Source organism: Gracilinanus agilis, chromosome 4 (genome assembly GCF_016433145.1).
Source record: "Gracilinanus agilis isolate LMUSP501 chromosome 4, AgileGrace, whole genome shotgun sequence".
Taxonomy (NCBI): Eukaryota; Metazoa; Chordata; class Mammalia; order Didelphimorphia; family Didelphidae; genus Gracilinanus; species Gracilinanus agilis.
The window spans coordinates 171221756-171240138 of record NC_058133.1 but is presented as its reverse complement, the minus strand read 5'-3'; the positions used below and the strand labels follow the sequence as shown (position 1 = coordinate 171240138).

The following is an 18383-nucleotide window of genomic DNA, read 5'->3' as shown; positions in this document are numbered from 1 at the left end:
GAAATAAAAAACTCAAGACACTACTATCTTCAAAACTTTGAACAGAGGGATTAAAAGGCAAGTACAAGATATCTTAAAAAATGGAGCTATCCACTGAACATTAAACTTTAAATATGCAACCTGCAAGCAGTGTTGGCTGATATGTACACAGTGCAAAGATCCTTTCAGAGATGACATCAACAGTGTCACCAAGGGGTACATTAGAAATTTTCTTAGCAATGAAATCAGAAACCAACGTGCAATACCAGAATTGTAGAAAAGCATATTCGTCAGTCTTCACGCCAGCAGTGAAGTAAAACTGTCTTGACAATGTGTGCTATGGAAATTGGTCACCTTGGTTACAGTTTCCAGGGACACAGCCTGGACTAAGGAGGGAAATCACTGAGGTGAAAATAAACACAGCAGCCCTGAGTCATTTAGTGAAGAGGAGACGTGCAAGCAGAGAAACAAGTGGAAGGCACTCCTCTGACATCTGGGAGGAGGCTGGAGACGTTCGTCTCGGCTCTTTACGTCAGAAGGTAGCTTGCCGACACTGTGTGTTGGTTTCTGCTTCTGGGCTTCCCAGGCAGTGCCATGGTATCGTACATCAAGTCGTTTCACTTTTAGCTTTCTGGGATGTGGCTAAGCTATAGTAACGTCTACTTAATGGGCGAACACGAGCAAAAGAATGGCTTTACTTACTCTGGACTACTGTCACAGGGTGGTAAGTCCTGTTGAGCACTTGTACAAAAATAAACACCACAGGGATGGTAAGCTTCATTGACAATGACTTTTTCTGCTATCCCTGACAGTTACACTATGGAATTTACTAGCTCAATCAGAAGTAGACTCATTCTAGAGTTTAAATGAGGTACTACTACTTGGCATTATAGTTATAGGGACATGGGCAGGCCCTGTTAGGAATCTGTTTATACTAACAGGTGAAAGTCTAGTCTTACCACACCAAGGTTGGTCATTTATGTCATACTAGCTAGTACTGATTTGGTTTGGGGACAAAATGGTTTTATCCTGATTCATGTCAATACTCTGGTTTAATGCATTCTTTTGTTCACTGGAGTCAAAGACCAGAGCCCCATGAATTCAACAAAACTGATTTTTCTATAAAAAGCCCAGTGGGTAAAGTTAAAAAAGCAAAATAGAATTTCTCTTATGGTCTCTCACGGGAAGGGGAAAATAAAGTAATTATATAAATGCAATTACAAGCAATGCTCTGTACCCTGTTGGTAGCAATCCAAGCAAAGTACAGGGCAGTGAAAAAAAGACGTAGACTACCATCCAAGGTAGTAAAAATTAAAAAAAAACTAGCCTTTTATTAAAAAACTCATCTGTAGGTTAGTGAGACATACCCTCTGTTTTCAGTTTATAAGGCAAAGAAAATTCACATGACACTAGATTTTAATCTTCTTGAATTTCCCCAGCTTAGAAGTCAGAAGCTCTTGCCACAAATATGGTTCTTCTCCAATAGTGTTAAGAAAGTTGTATCTGTAACTCCATAAAGTCAAGGAGTGTGGAGCCTCACTCATATAGTCTTCAGGAAGGGCCACCTATTGCAGTCGAATACCATTCAGGTGCATACACAGTCCTGCTGATACAAATTCTTCCAGGAAAGTCTCTTGGTCCCGGGCTTTGTACAGGTTGTGGGATTCAGGACAGGGACATTATCACATCAGGGAAGAATTAGAAGGATGCATACACAGATGCACAAGGAAGTTTCTGAGATATGGTTTTGGCAGATTCTATTCTAGAAACTATGGGAGAGAAGAGGTTTCATAACAATGGGACCAAGTTTACTGAGACTTCCAGCAACACTCACAGCATTATCCACAAATCTAGCCATTAGTCCAAACATTATTTTTAATCCTTTTATTTAAACAATAAACAAATGCATTTTTAATCCACAGGACAAATATCACTTCTATGTATAAATAAGCAGACTCAGTATTTTCATAATTTCTAGTCTTTTAATGGTATTTTTTCTGTCAGTTATTCACAGCTTTGAAACTGTAAGCAGCAAATGCTTCCTTAGAGAAAAATGATCATCTATACATTAAAATATTGTAAGAATGATTTTGCAAACCTGTGGTGCCAACACAGTCTGGGCAAGGTTAAGGTAAGGCCAGCACAGAAGAAGAATCATCTTCCTTCTCTGATCAGTAGCTCTGCATCATGGGGTGGCTCTCAAAGAAGGTTAATTACTTTATCCCAAATACCAAGTGGGACCAGCAGTCAGAGGTTACCTGCAATGGCTTGGACTCTATATCCTTTTGTACTTGTTGGGAAGTTCTTCATACAGACTTGTGGAGATTAGTTTGTAGTATTCATTTATTATTTTCTTTGCTACCTCAGGGCTTTGCAGCAAAAAGCTGGTGCTTCTTGGTGGAGGGCATTACAGTAGGTCTGGTAAGATGAGTCCAGGAGGTTTGGGTTCTACACAGTTGATCCAGAAGTTAGCACAGCTTGCATGATACTGATGTCCTCCATATGCCAGTTTGAAACTGTCTGTTTCAGAATTGAAGGCCTATAGAGACAAAAAGATTGAGGTGGGAGGGAAGAAAGGTTAGGCGTTGTGGAGTAATTACATTAGAACTGGGCAGACTGATACTTTCCTTAAAAAGAAATAGATGGGGTGTTAAAAGTCTGAGTTCCCAAACTTTGAGGTTTGTAGAAGAAGGGTTGTGGCCAAAATGGTAAGATCAAAGCTATCCAGTCTGTAAAAGCTGAAACGACACAGCATTATTTCTCTGCTCAAAAGGAACAGATTCTTAATAAACTGGCTTTCAGTAAAACATGGCAAATGTTTGTGTAGAAAAACTGCACAAAGAAAGTTATGTGGGGCCACAGTGACTTGAATTTCCTGGTTGGCAGAATATCCCTGCTTTCACTTAGTGGGGAGGTCCTCTTCTTAATGCTAATAGTTTGACTTATGTATAATCTCCTGACAACTTTCAGTTAATGTCAACATATTAAAACTTCAAATGAGCCAAAAATGGATTTTTATGCTATTGAGGGTGGATCCAACAGTGATGTCTGAATCAGTGTAAGTCTAAAGTAATTACTATATAACAAGAATGCTCATAGCAGTCACTTATCAAAATGACTTATTAGTACAACTCTCAGATGAGACTGAGTTGTCAAAGATGTCTAAAGGCAACATTAGCAAGGAGAATAAAGAATAGTCTTGCCTTCAGTTAATTGCTGGGGTTAGTTAATATTCTTGGAGAGATGAATGGGAATTTTTTTATGGCACTAAAAAACCCCACCCCAAACCTAAAAACCCAAACTGTTTTGATCCTGGAGTTTGATGGACTCTGGACAAATCCTGAACTACTCTTAGCTTTGTAAGTCTAATTTGATTACTACCATTTCCTTGGCTTCTCCATAAGTTGGCCATAAAATTGTCTGGCACACCATAAGAGGAAGAAATAATTATATGAAAAACCAATCATGAGAAACAAGCATGCAAAACGAGACAGAAGGGAAGCCACAAAGACACATTAGTTGATTAAACATTACGGCAACAAAAATGACTCTGGAGGATTCATGATAGGAACAATTCAGAATGGCAGTGGAATTATCCAACAAGCCCTCCATACTCATAATTAAGATGATGACTAAGAAAAGATGTGACTGGTTCATACTTTTTTAGGATGCTCTTCTGCAGGTTTCTCTTCATTCTGAAATAATGTTGAAACCAAAAAGTCAACAAGACTCCCAACATGTCTGCCTACCTCCAAACTGTTTCATGTTTGACCCTTCTTCACAGCCCCATTGTGTTCTGTACCTTGGCTACACACACTGAAAATAGTAAGTTTATTAATAAAAAAAAAAACAAAAAACAAAACCCAAACAAACCAACCCTTCCCCTTAAATCAAACTAGTATTTAACACATGCTTTCCCAGGTGCCTTTTATAGAGAAAGTAATGGTACTACTCTTGTCTCCTTGGAGCTTTATAAAAATTCTAGCCTCTGGTGACACCACACACGTGAAGAAGATACCACAAAGACTGGCTAGAGCCTCTACCTTGAAAACAGTACTTTTTAGTTAATTCTGGATGGGCATGCCTGGGACTTACTCGGCTCCTTGAATCGACATTCAGTAGGCATACCCCACAGGCAAGTTCCTGAGCATTTTTAATCCCAGGACGAAGCATACAGGATGAGAAATCCAACGAGTTTTCATCTGGCTATAAAGACAATGAGACAAACTGTTAAAAGTTCAGCAATTCCAGAGCTAGCAACTGCAAAATAAATGTCATCATTGAATTTACTCATAATTACTATCATTTCAGGTAGTGTGCATTTCCTTTGATTTCTGCCCCAAACTACCTCTGTTTTCCATTTCAGCATTGTCATATATTCATTTCAGTCACATCTTACTCTCTGCGACTTCATTTGGGTTTTCTAGGCTGAGATACTGGAATAGTTTTGCCACCTTCCTTCTCCAGCTCATTTTATAGGTGCAGAAATGAGACTGACATGTTCAAGGTCATACCACCTATAAGTATCTGAGGCTGGATTTGAACTAAGAGTCATCTTCCTGACTCCAGGCCTAGCAGCACTCTTATCAAGCGAGCCATCTAGCTGCTCAGTTTCAACAGTATGACAATTTTGGGGGTAATAAAAGAAAATGTACTCTCTACTCTCACCCTCCTGGCCAACCAAAAAAGTATGTCTAATTTCAGCCTTTTCAGTTTGAAGACTTAAAGGTACTGTAGTTTTTTGAAGCAATTATCCTCTGAGTTTAAGTTGGACCTTTCCAGACCACATAAAAGGTGCAAAGAGAGGACAAACCTGCAATCTTTCTCATAGAATCTTAGCATTGGAAAGGGCTTTAAAAAGTCACCTAGAGTTCAAACTAGACCAGAGAAAAAAAATCCACAGCATACCCAACACGTGGTCAATTATGTTCAGGTGTCAAATCTTCCTTTTTTGGTCAAAAGCATTTGGTGTTTCAGGTTTATTTTCTGTAAAATGTGGGATAACACTTGCTCTAGTTTTCAAATATAGTTTAGGAAGATCAAAACAGAAGTGTATATATGTAAAATAGTTTAAAATATAATTTTCAGCTGCATTAATTTTAGGTAGAGGTGAATGGGGAGACTGTACTACTACTCTAGACATGTTATTCCAAAGTGTGCAGGTACAGAAGCTCTGACACATTATACTAATCGTAAAAAAAAAATTGGTGAATTAAAAACTACAATTGAAAGATTTTTAAAAAGCTGATTAAAAACCAAATCGAATCTTTGTAATCCATACTAAAGAGACTTTCACAATACTGATGAACAACAGGGCCACCTGAGAAAGAACTGGAAGTGAGACATTTTCAGTCTATCAATCAGTAAAAATACTTATTTTTTAAAAATTAAAGGCATGAAAGAAATGAGGTTACACTATATTCAGTAAAAACCCAGAGGGCTCTGCATAAATTACCTTGTGGACAAATTAATATTTTACATAAGAGGAACTTTTTTCAAGTTTAAAAATCTGTGATTTTGAGTAAAATCATGTGCATGCCAACCAGAGGGGCTATTTTAGAAGGTATTTTATCTATAATGAAGTGGGACTATTATTTGCTATTTTAAGTTTTAAAAGACATACATTAAATATTAATTATTTGTACACAAAAAAATGCTGGGCACAGAATCCTATATCTAACCAATAACAAATGGCTGTATTTCCTTCTAAGAAAACATGAAACATGATATAAGATTTGTGAATGTACCTGAAATTCTTAACTTTATTTTGAGTTCCTTTGCCCGCCCCTCCTTTCTGCTGGGGATATCGTTAGCCATTTACATGAATGAGGAATGAAAGAACATCCTGGAGACTAGAAATTTATGGAGCAGTACTAAAAATACATTATTACCAGCTGTCAACATTAAGTGAAAAGCCCATAGAATACTACTCACTGCATGTCAAAAGCAGTTGCAAAAATATCTGGATTTAGGATTAAATATGATTTTCATTATCCAAACAGAAGTCAGAATTGTGCCATACTCCCTTCTCCAAGTACTACCTGTTTGGAATAAACTTGTCTTCCAAGTTTGTATTCTCTCTTCTTCTAAATTTAAAAGGTCATTGGGTGGGGGATTCAAGCCCTATGATAGCCTGTCACCTATGGAGTAGATCACTCAAAGCCCATTATAATTGGCTGAATGTCAATAAAGTAGATGCTATTCAAGAAGCTTAGAATGATCACAGTCTGTGTCCTATGTAATCCTGCTACCACAAGAGGGAGACTTTATTCAGCAATACAAGGAATTGTGGTTATTAAAATGAACAAGAATGGGGTCCTACACAAAGAGAAAGGGTAACCTCTGCTAATACTGATACTAAATGTTCAAAATTTGGATTTTCTAAAGACTATATTCCACCCATAATATTCTAAGTGCCATTGTTCTGAAACAAATTGTTCTGGTGTGGTTTTTCTTAATGAAGAAAGCATTTTTGGTAGTAGTTTTGGAGGATCATAGATTTTACAGTTAGAAGGGACCTCCAGGTAATAAATCCCTAACTTTTTTTTAATAGTTTATTTATTTAGAATCTTTTTCCATGGTAACATGATTCATTAAATCCTGAACTTTTAAAGATGAGGAAATGGAGAGGTTTAGTCATTTAGTATAGTGTTACTCATCGGGCTGACTCCAAATTCAGTGCTCTTTTCAAAATATCATATGGTACTCTCTCGACTCACCTGTGTGCCACCCTAAAAGGAGGAAAGTGAACCTCTCAGAATCCAAGAGGACAAAATCATAAAGCCCATGGGTAGTAAAGATCCAACATGAGAAAACTCAAACACTTGAAGACAAAATAATAAGCTTCAGAACATGCACATGGTGTGTATAGGTTTTGTACTGATACCAATTCATTATTTATGGTACCTTTTAGCAAAATAGTTTTCTTGCTTATCTCTTTTTAATTAGATATTTTTGCTTTGGCTGAGATGGTGATTGCTACCTATTTTTTTAACTGGCTGAAGCAAAACAGATTCTGCTCTAGTCCCTTATTTCAATTTTGTATTTTTCATTCTTAAGTGTTTCTTGTAAACACTGTGTTAAGATTCTAATCTATGCTGCAATTATTTTCCTTTTTGTGAATTTCCTTCCATCTTATTTTCTTATGCTTTTCCTCCTTTTTTCCCCTGTCCCTCTGAGTTTGCTTTTCTTCTTGTGATAAAAAATGCGATTGCTTCCAGAGAAAGAACTACTGGAGTCTGAATCCAGACCAAAACAAACCTTTTCACTTTCTTATTTTTTTTTTTGTTCATGTTATCTTCCATAAAAGGATCAATATGGAAAAATGTTTTAAATGACTGCACATGTAAGATCTCTATCAGATTGCTTACCATTTTGGGAAGGGAGGGAGATAAAGAGAGAATTTGAGACTCAAAAATTTTTTTTAAATGTTGAAAACTGTTTTTAATATGTAACTGGGAGAATGAAAAGTGCTCTAGGTAGCCATTTTTTGACTGCTGTGACCCAGCCATGTAATGTCCTTAGGACACTCCCTTTCCTGTGATGGGGAGGAGTTGTGACTGAGGTGATTTCATAGTCAACTTCCCTTGTGACTGTTTTCCAATTAGAGATGTCCTGTGGGAGGCTTACTGGATGTCACAAGGGGCATATATGATGTGCACTAAAGGAAATTGCTTTTTTGTCCTCTTTTGCTTCCTGGCTACTCAAGCTTATTCCTTTCTCTTGGGCCCTGCCTTCTGCTCCTCTTGAATTCTTTGGCATTTGTTTGGGCTGTGCATAGAGTCCAATGGCTAGTTAGAAATCTTGAGCAGCTAATGAATAAATACATAACCTACAGCCCCTGGAGAATTTTATTCGTCACAAGCTATACTTCACTCTCATGACTGAGTTTCTAAGTGCTTTCAGAAATCTTCATCCCTTAGTGGTTTCTCAGTCCTTTATTCATGCTCTGGCCATTTCAACACTGGTTAATCCTCTGCTCTTGAATCCTTTGCATCTTAATACACTGCTACTCCCAAACTTTGGATTATTCCTTCCAGTACCTCCTCCTCTGCTACACTCCAAACATGGGCTTTCTAAACCTTTTCAGTTCTTAGGGCCAACTCTACCTCTAGCTTACTGCTCTCAAAATGTGATCTTAACTCCCAATTTACCAAGAGTGAGGTCATCCTTTGTGATTCCCTTTATCTTCCTTCCTTGACACCTTAAATAACCTCTTTATGTTATTAACTCATCTTCTCTGCTCTTTCCCTCCAGCCTCAGAGGAAAATAATATCTCCTCTCGGATGATTCTAACACCTCCCATTGTGATCTTTATCTCATTTCCTCCAGCTTTCTCTGGGCCTGAGCTCTACTCATTTCCTTTTTCGATTTTCGATCTCTTCTTCTCTTCAGGCTCTCTTGCCTTTGGCCCCCATGCAACCTTTTCTTGACTCTGTTCTCTATTCACTTCTTTTTCCTTCACTGCCAAACTTAATAGCTAAAGTACTGTCTCCTACTTTGCAATTTCTCTATGGATACTATCATTCTAGTGAAACTACTTCCTACAAAGTCAGCAGGGATTTGGAACTGATACTCAATATATTGATTCTAAGATAGAAGGTAAGAATTAAAAAAAATGCAAACGGGAAATGTTTGGAAACAAATAAAAATACAACATAGATACTGTTATAATTTGTGGGTTTTTTAAAGACAACATATGGACAATAGGAGAATCCATTTTTATTTGAGATGATACCACTACTGTACAGGATGGTTCAATAAAAATAGCTCCTATTTCAAGATACAATAGACTGGGGCAATTCAAATGGAGCTTGTATAGAATACAATCCTGAAATTTTATGTTATTTTTCTTTCAAAAAAACCTCAAAATAACTATGTATTATTTGCTATTTTTTCTCCCATTCCAATAGTGAGTACCATAAGAGGAACAGCAAGAGACTTTTTTTCGGAGATTTTTGCATAAATCTAATTTTCACAGGATTGATATGACCTAAGGACTTACTATAAAGTGAAATGATTGATGTAAAATCAAAGTACCTTGTAAATTTAATGGAAAGACGGGTTAAGAAAATTCTGCAGCCAAAAAGCATCAACAAAAGCTCAAGGGACAAAGCAGCCCCTGACTGCTCATTTCTGCCGTGTCACCACAAGGCAATCTATAGCTCACATTTCTTTTGCTATATAGTAAAGGAACAAGACTCAGTTTCTTCAAATTCAGAGGCTTGAGCCACATAATATGATCACCTCAGCGTTTTTCCAGAACCTCTGAAGCTGTCCCTAAAGGAGGGAGAAGGAGACAGATAAAGGCAAAGAGACACAGAGAGAGAGGGGGACAGAGGGAGAGAAAGAGGGAGGGAGAGGAGAGAGAAAGAGAAGAAAGAAAGAGAAAGGAAAGAAGAAAGAAAGAAAATACTAGTAGGGACCCTAAACATCACAAGATTCCTTACTGATGCAGATAGATGCATAGGTAACAGGTGAATTCTGGAATATCTTCTGTAAGATGGGAGTGCTTTTTCCCTTAACAACATACTAAATTAAAAAACCTATTAAAAGAAGGTACCTAGGATTGAGCACCAGAGGAGATGGACCTCTCAAAGATCATTTCATCTAACCACTTATTGATTATAGATGAAGAAATGGAAGCTCAGAAACAGCAAGTAACTGTTAAAAAAAAAAAAAAAGTGGGACAGAATACCCACCCTAATTTTGTAACAACTGTTTCCTTTACTATAACTCCACTAGAGCTCTTGGCACATAGGTCATTGATTGGCCATTTTTGGAGAATCTATCAATAATTTGGTCTTGGTAAGAAAATATAAAACATTCTTTATTGAGAATATGAAAGTTAAAGCAGGATAGAACAGATGATTTGTAAATGCTTATGTATGTTTTTAAACTTTTTTTTAAACTGTGATTTCCAGATTCTCCTTTACTTCCTCTAGCCCAGGGGTTGGCAACGTATGGCTCTCGAGCCACATCTGGCTCTTTTGAGGGCCAGATATGGCTCTTTCTGCAGGAGCCATAAAGTCAATTTTTTTTCAGGCGCTGTTACAGGAGCGCACACTGTGAGCACTGTATGGCTCTCACGAAATTACATTTTAAAAAATGTGGCATTTATGGCTCTCACAGCCAAAAAGGTTGCCGACCCCTGCTCTAGCCCTTCCCCATGCCCCATATTGAGAAAGTGAGCAGTGTGATTTGTTAAATCCATGGGAGCTGATGAGTGCACTAAGTGAAGAAGTGTATAGGGAGAAGAGGGCCCAGGACAGGGCTCCATGGGGCACTGAAGTTCATGACAGAAAAAGATTCATCAAAGGACACAACTTACTCCTCTCTCATGACTTCCCCCCTCTGGCTCTGCCACACAGGGAGATGGCCATACCCCTGATCTTGCCACCACCTGTACCACTTCCATGTTGGTGAATTCTGAAATTCCTTTATCTGATCAGTGATAAGATTTCTACCTCTCTCTGTGCTTCCTAAGACTAAATTCTGTTCTTTGTCCACACTGTGACCTCCAATCCACTGACCTCTTCATTCTCTTCCAGGCCACCACCCTAGTACGAGCTATATTCTTCTTTCTTCCCCCTCTTGACCCTTGGTAAACCAGTTCAGGGCCATACCACTCTCTTCTGGTAGAGATGACCTTGCCCTGCCCAAGCCTCCCACCATCTACCACGTTCTTCTTACACATGTGTTGCTGCATAAAGGTGAAGACAATCATGAAGCTGTGCTGACTGGGCTAACTACAAATTTATGTCACATATCTTCAAATGGATCCTCACTGCTGCTAAGCAATTGTCCTACACCTCCCTAAATTACTCACTGTCCCACTCTCCACAGTGGCTCTTCCAAATCTTCTCTCCTTCTCCAATCTCCCATGCTTCCTCTATTCTCTCAGATAACTTCCTTGTCTCATATTTTATAGAAAAAACTGAGGCCATTTGCTGAGAGCTCCCTCTCCTTATCTCATATCACCCAGATACCTTTTACCACTATCTCTTCCTTTATCAGTCTCATACAATGGCAATTATTGGCTCTTTTCCTTTTCAAGAACTACCTGCTCAAGTGATCATATTTCCTCTGATCCCATTCCATCCTATTTCCTCTAACAGATTTGCCCGTCATCTCCACTCTCATTCATTTTCTGTCTTTCTTTAAAAAAAAAAAATCTTACTTTCTATCTTAATAACTCCAAGTCAGAAGGGCAAGGGCTAGACAAATGGGTTTAAGTGACTTGCCCATCTAAGAAGTGTCTGAGGCCAGATTTGAATCCAGGTCCTCCCAACTCCAAAGTCTGGCTCTCTATTTACTGAGTCACCTAGCTGCCCCCTCTTTCACTTATTTTCTCTCTCTTCTTGTCTACTGGATCCTTCCTTGCTGCCTACAAATATACCTTCATCTCCCTTCTCCTTAAAAAAATCCTGACTTGGTCCTTTCATTCTTGTTCTCATCCCATATCTTTCCTGCATATTCAGTATGTCTGAAGTATATAAGTCTTTTTTATTTTTAGTTTTTTCAGTTACATGTAGAAACAAATTTTGAGGATTGTTTTCTGCCAGTTTAATTAGAGAAAAGCAAATCAAAACAACCCTGAAGTACCACTGCACACCTAGCATATTGGCCAATATGACAATAAGGAAAATAATAAATGTTGGAAGGAATGTGTCAAAATCAGGACACTAATGCATTGCTAGTGGACTTGTGAATTAATCCAGCCATTCTGGAAGGCAATTTGGAATTATGTCTTTAAAAGCCTTCCCTTTAATCTAGCCAATGCCATTGCTGGGTTTGTACACCAAAGAGATAAGGAAAAATACTTGTACAAAAATATTCATAGCTGCACTCTTTGTAGTGGCAAAAAACTGGAAAATGAGGGGGTGTCCCTTAATTGGGGAATGGTTAAACAAACTGTGGTATATGATGGTGATGGTATACTATCGTGCTGTAAGGATTGATGAACTTGAGGCTTTCCATATGAACTGGGAGAACCTCAATGAACTGAAGCAGAGTGAATGAGTAGAGCCAGAAGAACATTGTACACGGAAAGTAAAACACCGGAAAAATCCAATGTAATGGACTTTGCAACAAGCTAGGGCACTCCTGAAGGACTTATGTAAAAGAATGCTAACCACGTTGAGAGAAAGAACTATGGGAGTAGAAATGCAAAAGCAAAACATATGACATCACTTATCACATGTATATATTGGTATGTGATTTGGGGTTTGAGCCTTAAAAAAATTGCTCTATAGCAAAAATGAATAATATGGGAATAGGTATCAAGTGACAACATCTGTACAATCCAGTAGAAGTGCTTGTAGGCTCTGGGAGGTGGGAGGGGAGAGAAAGAAAATGAATCATGTAAACATGGGAAAATACCTCAAAACAAACAAATAAATAGATAGAATTAATAAAAAAAATAAAAAAAATTTTCTCTTTCCCTACCATCCTCACCTTCCTGAGGAAGAAAACAGTCTGATATAGGCTACACTGGTACTTTCATGCAAAAATTTAGGTCTTTTTGATTCTGAACAGCTCTCCATTCCCTGCATCAACTATCACAGCACCTAGTTAATTATGTATTAATTAGGCAGAATATGACTAATTTCTTATAATTTTTTAAAACTCTTACCTTCTGTTCTAACATTTCTAGGCCAGAAGGACAAGGGCTAAATAATCTGGGTTAAGTGCCTTGGCTAGTTTACAAAGCTAAGAAGTGTCCAAGGCCAGATTTGAACCCAGGGCCTTCTGACTCTAGGCTTGGAGCTCTATCCACTGTGTTACCTAGCTGTCCCAGAATATGGCTACTTTCAAAAGAGATCCAAGGAATTAAAAACTTTTAAATATAAATTTGGGGGCTGAACTGTATTTAATTTTCTCTTTTACCTTCTATTCATTTTGTCTTCTGGTAGGAACAATGAAGAATACAGGTTTGCCCATTGGCCAGAATACTACTCTGGTGGTTTGGGTTAAGTTCTACCCTCCCAACTGCAAGCATAAAAAATAATTTTCCTTTTTTCCCATGCTATGTCTTCAGAGCCATTTAGGAACCAAATCACCTATCAAAAAATGTCACTACTTTCCTGTTACAAAGATGATTAAGTGTGCATTAAGTACTCCTAATACCATACCAAAAGAAAGCCCCTTCTACTTTAAGGAGAAGCTTCTGGGGAAGCAAGCATCGGATGGATGGTCTTACCGTGAGTGTGGCAAGGGACATGAACCCTATCAGGTTGTTCCATGTCTTATCAATGTCCTTCAGCAGCTGCTGGAGATTTTCACTGCACACTGCAGTGGCCTTGATCCCTAGTTCCACACGTTTGGTCACCCTGTACACCTCGACAACACCTGTCAGCAGGAGAGAGTAAATAGCTTGAAGTGTTAGATGAAAAGGCAAACAGCATCACACTTAGGTAATACTTTTGTTAGAAGAAAGATATGATCACAATAGTCAAAATCCTCAATGGCCCTTCCTTACAAAGTCCCACAATTCAAGGATCTCCACTAGGGCTTCGTGCAAGCCTGGATACTTCACAGATCCTTCTTAGTATCTTTCAGGATACATCTATTGGCACTCAGGGACGCATTACCTGACTAAAGGAGGAACATAAAATCTAGTTAGGGGAGAAAACTTGGACTACACAGCAAAAATTCAGAAACCACACTGTCTGAACCTACCCTTGTTTTATCACCATCCTGGGATATTTTTTTTTTTTTTTTAATTTTTTTTTTTTTAAACCCTTAACTTCTGTGTATTGACTTATAGGTGGAAGAGTGGTAAGGGTAGGCAATGGGGGTCAAGTGACTTGCCCAGGGTCACACAGCTGGGAAGTGTCTGAGGCCGGATTTGAACTTAGGACCTCCTGTCTCTAGGCCTGGCTCTCAATCCACTGAGCTACCCAGCTGCCCCCCATCCTGGGATATTTTTGTGTCTTTATTTTCTCCATTTGCAAATGTCATCCTAATATGAGTTATATCTGGCTAAAAGTTTTTAAAATTAAAAATGCTTCATAATATATATAAAACAGACTATGAAAATCTAAAGCATCATGTTTTTCAATAAGCAAAACACAGTTACATACCTAATAAATACTCCATACCCTGAGCTGACTGAATTACTTCTGTGCAAACAGATGAACTACTGATTCCATTTAGAGTGTCATTTGCCTTCTTAATGATCTAAAAGATATGACATGACAATGCCACTAGATTACCTCTAAGAAAAAGTGATCAATGAGAAAAAAAAATGAACATTGCAAAATTACAAAGAACAAGCACAACTCTAAGGAAGAGATATGAGAAGATACCCTCCCTAACTCTTTTGCCAAGATGAGAGGTCCGTAAGTACAAAACACTGAAAATATTTTTCAATTTTTTTGATGTATAAGTCAGTTTTGCTAGTTGTTTACCTTCTCATCTTATTTAAAACATTCTTTGTTATATGGGATGGCAGGGGAAAAGAGGAGAAGGATGGATATAGTTGGATATTTAAGTGGTGTAAAAGGCGGTACAGTAACAAAAATTTACTATCATTATCCAACCAAACTAAAGAGTCAGGAGATAAGAGCATAAGCCTGGTAGTCAGCATATTTTTACATAGCTTTCTATTAAAATAAGAGCGGTGTGAACTGTAATTTATAAAGAAATTTATAAAGATCTCAAGATTTAGAATGGGAAGTGCCCTTTAGAGATCATCTAATCTATTCCTTTTATTTTATATAAAGAATGGAGAATCACAGAGAGTTTTAATGATTTGCCCAAGGTCACATAAGGTAGGTAGCAACTGAGGCAGGATTTGAATTTATTTTTTAACTCCAAATGGAGTGTACTTTTTTGTAGTATAACCTACTATCTTCTAAATTTAATTAGTTATGAAGAAACCATTCTGATATTCTTGACCTCCTGCTATTGTCTTCTCCTCTCTACCCTCCCAATCTCTTCAGAGTGATAAGGTTTGTTTTGCTCAAAAAAAATCTCCAACCAAGAGATTTTACTTTAGGAATAAAGTTGAAGATATTTTATCATCTTGAACAAAGACATAGACACTTAAAGGTATATTGGTTTGGTACAAAGCCTCATTTAGATGGGTGAGTTTTCAAAGAATTTCATTTTGGAATAGGATAGCTGACATCAAACAATGTTGCATTAGTCACTGGAATTAGGGTGTTATTCCGGTTGACCCCTCTGAACATTCTTATTCTGTCTTATGGAGCATGAAATATGGCCATAGGAAAAAACTATGCACATGAAGGCATCTTAACTGAAAGCTATATACTCACATGTAGAGCACTTCCCAAACATCTCTGCCACTCATAAGCATATCTTTCATTCTCCTGTTAAAAAAAAAGAAAGGATCATCTTAAAAAGGCAGTGGGCCAGCCTGACACCCTGCTATCTACTTTTATTAAATTAATTTTGATTCAAAGGACTTGTTTCCTTGTTTGCTCCTTCCAGATCAAACACATCTTAGATGAAGACTTTGAGCAATCTTAGAGCATCTAAATACATTTTAAATGCTTTCTATGTGCAAAGCACTATACTAGATAGTGAGGGAAATACAAAGTTTGACTAAGTTAAAGTGTTTAACCTTAAGGAGAGAACAATTTAATATAGAAAGAAAAGAAATAGATTGCAGAAGAACTTGGAATGCTAGGTAGAGAAATTTGAATTTTACTTTGGATACCCAGCAAGGTTTGAGGAAAGGATGGACAGAATAAAATTTCTGCATAAGAGCAGAGGTGGAAAGATGTCTAAGGGGGTTAACACTCAGTTACACCATAATAAAGGCCTCTAGTAAGGTGGTTGTAATGATAATTGTGAGAAGAGAGATAATTCACAGAGAATAGGAGGACTTAGCAACTTAGGACTTAGTTATTAGCATAGAGTTGGATAGTTAAGACTGTTAAATGAAGTGAAATTGCCAAGAGTAAAATAAATAAAATAAAAGGTCAAGGACCAGCTGTTTGGGGAAAATCCTTTAAATGATACAAAGAAGCAGTTCAGGGGATAAGAGGGGACAATGTGGCATAATAAAAAAAAAGGCTGCATTTGGAACTCAATCCATGTGGGCCTTGAGTTGAATCCTGGATCTGTGTGATCCTGGCCAAGTAAGTTAAGCTTTTGGCTTTAGTTTTCTCAACAGTAAAATAAAAGGCCTGGAATACATGGCCCCTATGGTTCCCTCTATTTAGTCTTATGATTCTAGGAAAATCAGGGGAGTGAGGTATCTCTGAAGCCAAGTGAAGAAGCAATACCCAATATTGGTTTTGGGGTGGTCCACAGCATCAAAAGGGCAATGAAGGAGAATGAGGACTGAAAAAAGGCTACAGAATTGGGGATTAGCTAATTAGTGGTGATCTTTGAGAAAACAATTTCAGTAAGATGGTGAGGAAGCAAATCCTGTTGCAGGGGTAAAACACTGTGTATTGGTTCTAAGACAGAAGAGTGGTAAGAGCTAGGCAATGGGGGTTGACTTGCCCAGGATCACAGAGCTGGGAAGTGTCTGAGGTCAGATTTGAACCCAGGACCTCCCGTCTTTAGGCCTGGCTCTCAATCCACTGAGCTACTCAGCTGCCCCTCCCCCAGCAAGTAGGTAATATTAAGTAGAGGCATGGGATACAGATTTTTTTTTCTAAGAAGTCTGGCTATAAAATGGTTTAGAGATAGGATGGGAATTGAATGGGTTTCAAGGTCATGAGAAGGCTTTTTTAGGCTGGGGAGACCTACACATTTTGTGGAAAGATGTAGAAGAGCTATGTTGAAGACGTATGCAAGAGTGGAACTAGCTACCAAATCAGAGTTGAGAGGGTAGTGACAAGCAGCACATTATAGGAACAAGGGTACTGGTGGACAGATTAGACTTAATAGGCAGTAGGAAAAACTAGTTTGTGATGGGAGGGCAAGAAGACAGCTAATGTAAAACAATGTGGAGGTATGACTAGGCAAAACTAAGGGAGTCCACACTTGATGGCCTCAATCTTCTCAGCAAAGTAAGAGACTTCATCATGAGCTCTAAGTATGGGGCTAAGGGGATGTTTAGTGACAAGAAGAAAGAAGAAAAGGTTTGAAGCAGTCGCTGAAAGATATGACAGAAATCAGGAAGGGAGAATCTGTTTTGTTTGGCTGAATATTTGTTACAAAGGTTTTAGTTTTTCTTTTTTCCCTCAATGGAGGTGGTGGGAAAGAAAATAAATGCTTTACTGAAAGGGGGGAAAAAGGCAAGTATAAATAGGCTTGTAGTGTGTGTGAAATTGGCTAAATTTCACTCTGTTGATATTCAAGAAGAGAGAAATCAGGAAGGAGTAAAAGTCAGGATAAAGACAAAAAAGCGGGTAAAGAGGCTGTGAACAGAAAGTAGAATTTCAAAGCTCTAGATCTTGGAGGAGGCACAATTCTAAGAGCTAGTCAGTAATAGATTTGACCATCTCTGTGTGGAGCTGAACTAGAATAGGACCAATAGGACTGATGCTTGAGGAATTTTATGATCAGGCTGTAATGTAATGGTTGACCTACTAATTTAAACTTGGAGATATTTTAAAATTATATAATGCAATGGAATAACATTTTCATATTTTCATCTTGGTGTTCATGTTGAGGATAACAATAATAATACTTCACATTAAGATTTACTTAGCTTGATTTTAAATGTTATCTCATTTGATCCTCACAACAACCCTATGAGGTAGGCGATATAATCCATTTTACAGATAAGGAAATTGAAAGTCAGAAAGATTAAGTGATTACAATATTTGGACCAGTTGCTTTGAAAATGGTTGAAAGAAAACTATGGTCTGTCTATAGACTAAGGAGTGATGATTCTTACATAATAAAGGCTACTGACACATGATTCTGACTGGGATCATGGGGATTAGAGGTAGAAAGGATTTTGGAGGTGACCTAACATGATGTTAACTTACAGATTGAGGAAAACTGAGATGCAGATCCCTCCTCCCCCAAGGTCACTGATAAAGTTAAATAAGTAGAAATGTAATTTGAATACATGGCTTTTAATTCCAAATTCAGGGTTCTTTTCATGATACTATTAAATTAAAATACGAGCATCACATCATCTCTGTGCTTCAAAGTTAAAAGTGATGGTGGGCATTTAAAATGATTAACTATAGTGGCTGCCAACAATTGGCTAAGATGTAATAAACAGTTAACTAAAGGACTCAGGCAGGACCCCTCCCCTCCTCTCCCCATGTTCCAAAAAATTTAGATACTGGTGAAAATGGTAAGATCTGAGTATTTAGAAACAAAAGAATAACTCCCATTCTAAGAATCCCAGGAATACAATTTGAGGCCTACACTGACTGCATTTACAGGATGTTATTTTTGAGGAGGATTACAAGCAGAATGCCATTTTCATTATATCAATGTTGACGGCAGGTGATGCTTCCTCC

General features: G+C 37.9%; 1 protein-coding gene across 6 annotated transcripts in view; it reads right to left on the bottom strand.

Annotated features, from left to right (window-relative positions):
* Nucleotides 1–1414: 1414 nt before the first annotated feature.
* Nucleotides 1415–18383, bottom strand: part of SYNRG (synergin gamma) — a 91563-nt gene continuing 74594 nt past the window's right edge. For 4 of the 6 annotated variants that reach the window (XM_044674590.1, XM_044674592.1, XM_044674595.1 and 1 more), the window contains 6 exons: nucleotides 15261–15314; nucleotides 14064–14160; nucleotides 13181–13329; nucleotides 4075–4185; nucleotides 3639–3674; nucleotides 1415–2518 (listed from right to left, as the gene is read on the bottom strand). In XM_044674590.1, coding sequence (XP_044530525.1) covers nucleotides 2387–2518; nucleotides 3639–3674; nucleotides 4075–4185; nucleotides 13181–13329; nucleotides 14064–14160; nucleotides 15261–15314 — 579 coding nt within the window. In that variant the 3' untranslated portion in view covers nucleotides 1415–2386. The remainder of the gene's footprint in view (nucleotides 2519–3638; nucleotides 3675–4074; nucleotides 4186–13180; nucleotides 13330–14063; nucleotides 14161–15260; nucleotides 15315–18383) is intronic. The other 2 variants (XM_044674593.1, XM_044674594.1) reach the window with 1 other exon arrangement.